Source organism: Primulina huaijiensis, chromosome 15 (genome assembly GCF_012295235.1).
Source record: "Primulina huaijiensis isolate GDHJ02 chromosome 15, ASM1229523v2, whole genome shotgun sequence".
In the NCBI taxonomy this organism is placed as follows: Eukaryota; Viridiplantae; Streptophyta; class Magnoliopsida; order Lamiales; family Gesneriaceae; genus Primulina; species Primulina huaijiensis.
In genome coordinates, this window is record NC_133320.1 from 3,756,133 (window position 1) to 3,762,604 (window position 6,472).

Consider the following 6,472-nt stretch of genomic DNA (forward strand, 5'->3'; position numbering starts at 1 on the left):
TATCAACTTAAATTTTTTTTTTGGATCTAATAGGCTTTTTGACACCCAAGTTTTTTTAGATAAAAATACTTAATCTCCTAGGATAATTGCGCCTATCAGGTAGTGATAGAAATGTAGTGCTTGAAGAGTTCATGTTGCTTATTCTTTTATTGGGAGTTAAGGCAAGGATAATTGTAAAGTGAAATGGTGATATATTGAGAAACTTATTGATGCAAATGGCTTATCTGCGGTCACATGTTAACTTGTGTTTTTATATGCATATCTCATTAATTAAGGTAAAGCATGAAAATTTGTTTGTTGGAAAGCAATAATTGTCCTTGTAGGAGAGCTGTCGAATTATAATGCTTGGGTGGTTGTATTCTTTAAATGATTTAATTTATATCGTTACCACTAATTATAATTTCGATAAAAAAAAGTAAAGTGACGTATGTTCGATTCTACATACGTTTTGGATATGAATGCGTTAAGAAACATGACATCGTTATCAAGTTATTCATGCATGAGCGTTGCTCAATGCGTATTGAGCTTGCATCTTCTTGATAATCATTCGTGCTCTATGAGTGAAAGAGTGGAAGCAATGATGTGTTTGAAATATGTTTCTGTATAGTGTGACAGACTCTATCGGACGTTCTTTATTGTTGGGCAGATGATAAGCTCATCAGGCATCATACTAACAAGTGGGTAGTTTGGTAGTTGACTGGTTCACATATTACTTGGGAATGACGTGAGATTGAACCAGAATACACATTATGATTACTGATTTGTTTCTCATGAAGCATCATTTATGTGCCTCTTGTAGGTGTTAATTTCAGGATAAAAGTTTTGCTTGAAGGTCGAAAAAGAGCATGATGTGTAAAATGAAGAGTGTAAATAACACTTCACATGTCAAACTAACAATCCACCCAGGTAAATATATTTATGGAAAAAACTGTGAGGTCATGTTTAACTCATGAACTGGCTGGCGAGTCAAGTTCGAGAACAAGCCTCTTCATGTTGGTTGTACACTTGAAAAGATGTCTCTTGGACTGGAGATAGTATTATACCGAAGGGAATAAGTTAAACGAAAGCAACGAGTACTAGGATTGCTTCCTTCAAACATGCAATCCGGTGAACAAAAATAATTTAATAAAACATAAGATCAAAACACGTAAGACCTTCAAATTCATGAATAACAAAGAAAAACACACTCTGCAATAATATAGAGAGGAATCTAGATGCATTCTTTTCTTTTCAAATTGGGATTAGACCTGAGCAGTGCCTTCTGTAAATTTAGGATCCTCGCATCTGTATCTTCCATCGGGCCCGATACCAAAGCCCCGAGGATCTGCAAATACATTCTCTAGCAGCTGACTGCGAGCTGGAAGTGGGCTTTTATCACCGAATTCAACAGCATCTTCAACCACCTCATCAATCTTCTTCTCTATGGCCTTTAGCTCAGCTTCAGTTACCAAATTGTTTTCCATCATGTACTTCTTCAATGCAGCAATGGGGTCTCTTGTGGCATAGTGAGCTTTCTCAGCTGCACAACATAAACAAGTAACATTCCTAACTGCCAACTAAAATGAAAAAATGCATATGAAATACAAATGCTTCATAGTACAATTATCATGGACCTACCATGGCATTACTCGTCCCTGAAATTCACTAGAAGCCGGACACACGCAAGTGTGTCAAGTACAACTCATAATTTCGAACCAAATCATTGTCTTTTCAGATATGATTGACACAATCTTGGTTTAAAAAACATGGGACCTTAGGACGCCAACATATGTTAATACATTCTCATTTTACATGGATCCAAAAGAAAAAAAACACAAGTCCAACAAATCATAACAAATCATTGTATAAATTGAATCTAGGACCTGCCAGACAATTGTCTTCAAAAAAACATAACGTGTTTCTGATTCGTCATGAGCGTCCCAGAAATGTTCTTCCAGCAGTTTTACCCGGATAAATAAATTATGTATGATCCATGCAACCGGCCATCATAAAAACTACTTTTGGATGCGCAGATACAAACGGATTTCATTTTTGTTCAAGAATTTGGACCATATAGTGTGATATCATTCAACTGGATAGTTAATCAAGTCACTATACAAGCTGATGGTTCAAACCAAAAACAGAATTTCACTGTCCACTACAAAAATTGGTCAGAAAATCATGGGGAAAATGAGGTATGTTTATCATATATTCAAGATAAAACTAATGCGAATAAGGATGAGAAGAATAAAAGTGATTCAAAACGGTAACCTGGGTCACGGAGCTCATCGGGATCAGCCAAAGAGTGTCCTCTGAACCTATAAGTTTCACATTCAACCAACGTCGGACCCTCGCCTCTTCTAGCCCTGCCGATAGCCTCCTTTGCAACCTCCCTCACCTTCAACACATCCATGCCGTCAACATGGATCCCAGGCATTCCAAATGCAGGCCCTTTCTTCCAAATTTGAGGATCAGAGGTGGACCTCAAATGAGACATACCTATTGCCCACAAATTGTTCTCGACAACAAACACAATGGGAAGCTTCCACAATGCGGCCATATTCAAGCATTCAAAGAACTGGCCATTGTTGCAAGTACCGTCTCCAAAAAATGCCAACGTCACGTCATCACAATCTTCCTTCAAAACCTCCCTCTTGTACTTGCTAGTGAATGCAGCTCCCGTTGCTACGGGAATGCCTTCACCAATAAAGGCAAAGCCACCAAGCATATTGTGCTCCTTGGAGAACATGTGCATCGACCCACCCTGGCCTCTGCAGCAACCTGTAGTCTTGCCAAATAGCTCGCTCATCACGGCCCGAGCTGAGACCCCTTTGCTCAATGCATGTACATGGTCGCGGTAAGTACTGACCACAGCATCTTCTTTTGTCAAGAGCTTGATGAAGCCGGTAGATACAGCTTCTTGACCATTATATAAATGAACGAATCCAAACATTTTGCCACGGTAATACATCTGGGCACACATATCCTCAAAGGCTCTACCAAGAATCATGTCCTCGTACAATTCTAACCCCTCTTCTTTTGTAATCAACTGCATGAGAATAGATAAATAGTGATATATAGTTAAATTTCCAAAGCCTTACCAACCTTTCCTATTTAAAATAATAATAATATACAAGCCGCGATCAAATCAGTATTAGCTAAAATTACCTGCGTAAAAAAAGTGGAAACGGAAGACAATTCAAGAAAAAATTACTATAAAGTTTTCTAACAGCATCCAACATATATTAATCAAAATCGGCTAGAAACAGATGACGAGCAAACATCAGCATGCTCAAAGAAACAAACTTCGGAAATAACGAAGACGTGAACAAGATACCAGATTGGGCGCCGAAAAGGGGGCGTTCTTAAGCTTCTTCTCCTTCACAACATCAGAGGATACTGCCATCACGGTGGCTGATCGGCGCCTGGGAGACGAAATGGCCTGGCTAACAGGAAACAGCTTGTCGGGGTGAGACGTAAATCCAAGAAAATATGATGGGCTTATGATTTTACGGGTAGAATGCAACTTCTGGGCAGATCTAGCAGAATTGAACGAGGGTGGTTGAATGATCTTGCCTGCTGCAGAACAAGCCATTTTGCGTGAGGAAAAAAAAACAAGACAATGGATGCTCGAATTTCAGCGGAAACAGGCAGCGCAAATGGAGAAACAAGAATTGAATGAAGGGAAATATAGACGGGGAAGAGAAAAATGGGCGGAGAAAACGAGAGTGCGTGGATTGAATCGTCTAGATTTGTTTTTGGGTTGATTTGGGCTTGTGTTCTTGTAAGTGACGATGAGGAATTGAGGATGGGGTGGGTGCCTATTAATTTTTAGAATATACGAGATCACGAATCTTTATCGACATATCAATCTTACCGATATTCACAATAAAAAATATTATTCTTAGCATAAAATAATATTTTTTTATGGATGACCCAAATAAGACCTACTCTTAACATAAAAAGTAATAATTTTTCATAGATGATCCAAATACGAGATCTATTTCACAATATAATACACGTGAGATCGTCTCACACAAATTTTTGTCTAATTTTTATTCAACCATTTATTGGATATGATGATTAATTAATTAATAAAATTTTAAATTTGCAATTCACTCAATTTCATTGTTATAATAAATTTCCAATGATTTATAATTTATTATTATGTTTGATTTGATTATTTTGGAAAATTGATTTTAAATTATTTTGGTCATTTCGATTCGAGTTAGTTATGTTTTTTCCTCCTAAAACCGACAAATTGATTTGTTGGGTTAAACATGATTGGGTTAGTGACCTCTTGAGCTTTACATAGTAAGTTGCTTCAAGACGTAGATGATGTTGTATGATATTGTTGACTGTGTGAGTTGTAAAACAGAGATCGATGGGCGTCAGATGTTATTAGATAAGACTAATATCTGGTGGAGATGACATCATTAACAAGAAATGATAAAACTGATATTTGGAATGAAACACCAGCAATACGTTGTTATTCTCTTCGAACTAATGAACCTAATAATCTGATACATTTACATCCAATTAAGTGTAACCACTTATGTCTACTAATTGATTGGTATGAAGCTATGTGTTAACACAAATTTAAATTAAAAAAATTGTGCATCTGCTAAACGCTATTGTTGCCTAGTCATGTGTGTTTAATCCTAACACGAATTTATTGAAAAAACAAATTATATATAATTATTTGACTCGACTGTTTTGATAATTTTGTTATTCAACTTCTATGGATTTTTATAAATTTGGTAAGGTTTCATGAGTTGGATCGAGTTGATAATCAATTTCACAAAATTAATCAGTGAAACGATCTCATAGGAATTTGTGTTCAAATAAAAGTAGAAATCGAATTTAAAGGATAACATCAATGTGTGGCTTTTTTCATTAAAAAAAATTGTGTTTATTAAAAATATATGCAGACTAAATTTCAGTTTAAAGTTGAACGTTAAATTAAGTTTATTTCAAAAATTATAATTCATACATTAATTATAATATATACACGAATCGTTGTTCTTCAATTAATTTTTTATATATATAATCTCTTGAATATTTTATCATTTTCAGTGATAATTCTTATTTTAAACCAATGAAATATAGAGAGAAAATTTTTTATCTAATAAATAAAATATATCCATACTTTAAATAAAATAAACATATTTAAATTTAACAGAATAAGACACACTAATTTTTTATTTTTATTTTTTTAATAACAATCGAGTTTTGAATGCTCCGGATTCTCTTTTATTTTAATTTATTTGTTTGACCAATTAAAATGTAAAAAAATTGGGAAAAAATTTGAATCCGAATACTCAATCCTCAGATTCTAAAGATTTTTTTTTAAAAAAAAATCTTGGTATAATTCTTAAATTAAATTTGCGTAAAATATTAATTTGTTCTATTTTATGTTTTATAATTTTCATATTTTCAATATTTTTGGGTTTGAATTTCCAGTTTCGAGTCTTGTAGAGTTGTACACTGTCTCCAGAATCGGGATTTAACATCATCCAATTTTCGATAAAATAGTACAGTCCGAATTTTAAAATTATATTTATATTAAAAAATCTAGCTACTTATATTTATTCTACAAATAGTTATTATGAAAATATTGGTCCCATTAGAAATTATACTATTAATAACAATGATGATGATAATTAAAATAATATTAATGGTTATAAAAATAAATAACAACTTAATATAGTTATAAATATTGTGGTAATTTGACTAAATAATTAGTTATGATATTTACAATATAAAACTTCTTTCAAAAAAAAAAAACAATATAAAACTAATAATGACATAACGGTAACTATTGTAATCAACAATTATTGAAAATAATGATGAGCAGCTAGGCAGTCATTGGTTAGCAGACCTATTAAAACATGTTGAAAATGATTGAGAGATGGTAATGAAAAAACGTCTCTATAATTAGGTTATACATGTATATTAACACCATCAATTTAAGGACAATTATAATTTATAATCTTCTTTTTATCAACGCCAACAAGTAGAATCGATGTTCAAATTTCGGTTAAAACTGAAAAATCAATCGAACCAAAAGTTTTGATTTTTCGGCTTATCATCTTGGTTGTCTGAGTGGTTTTGGTTATGACTCTTCAAGAATTGATTTTTCGGCTTATCATCTTGGTTGTCTGACTGGTTTTGGTTATGACTCTTCAATAAATCAATTTTCGGTTCGGTTTTCGGTTTTTATAAAAATTAACAAAAATGAGACTGAAAATTTTCTGATTTCGTTTTTCAGTTGTGCAACACATTCACATGTCCTAAACTTAAAATAAGTATATTTAGTTTTTAAATTTAACTTTTGTTGTTTCACATCTCGCTTATTATTGTCATCGGTGAAATGATGAAAATTATGGTATTCGATTATGACATAACTAGTTTTGAAAATGCATTTTTCATTACTCAAACTGACATTCTTTTCTTCTTATTATATCTCTCCTACTCAATATGTACTAGTATC

The 6,472-nt window shown here is 33.3% G+C and overlaps 1 protein-coding gene across 1 annotated transcript; it reads right to left on the reverse strand.

The window, feature by feature from the left end:
• Positions 1-1,074: 1,074 nt before the first annotated feature.
• LOC140959499 (pyruvate dehydrogenase E1 component subunit alpha-3, chloroplastic-like) lies at positions 1,075-3,775 on the reverse strand. Its single transcript, XM_073417365.1, has 3 exons — positions 3,317-3,775; positions 2,251-3,028; positions 1,075-1,519 (listed from the first exon to the last, which is right to left on the reverse strand). The coding sequence occupies exons 1-3, from the start codon at positions 3,572-3,574 to the stop codon at positions 1,242-1,244; spliced, it is 1,314 nt and encodes a 437-aa protein (XP_073273466.1). The 5' UTR covers positions 3,575-3,775; the 3' UTR covers positions 1,075-1,241.
• Between the last annotated feature and the right edge of the window lie 2,697 nt (positions 3,776-6,472).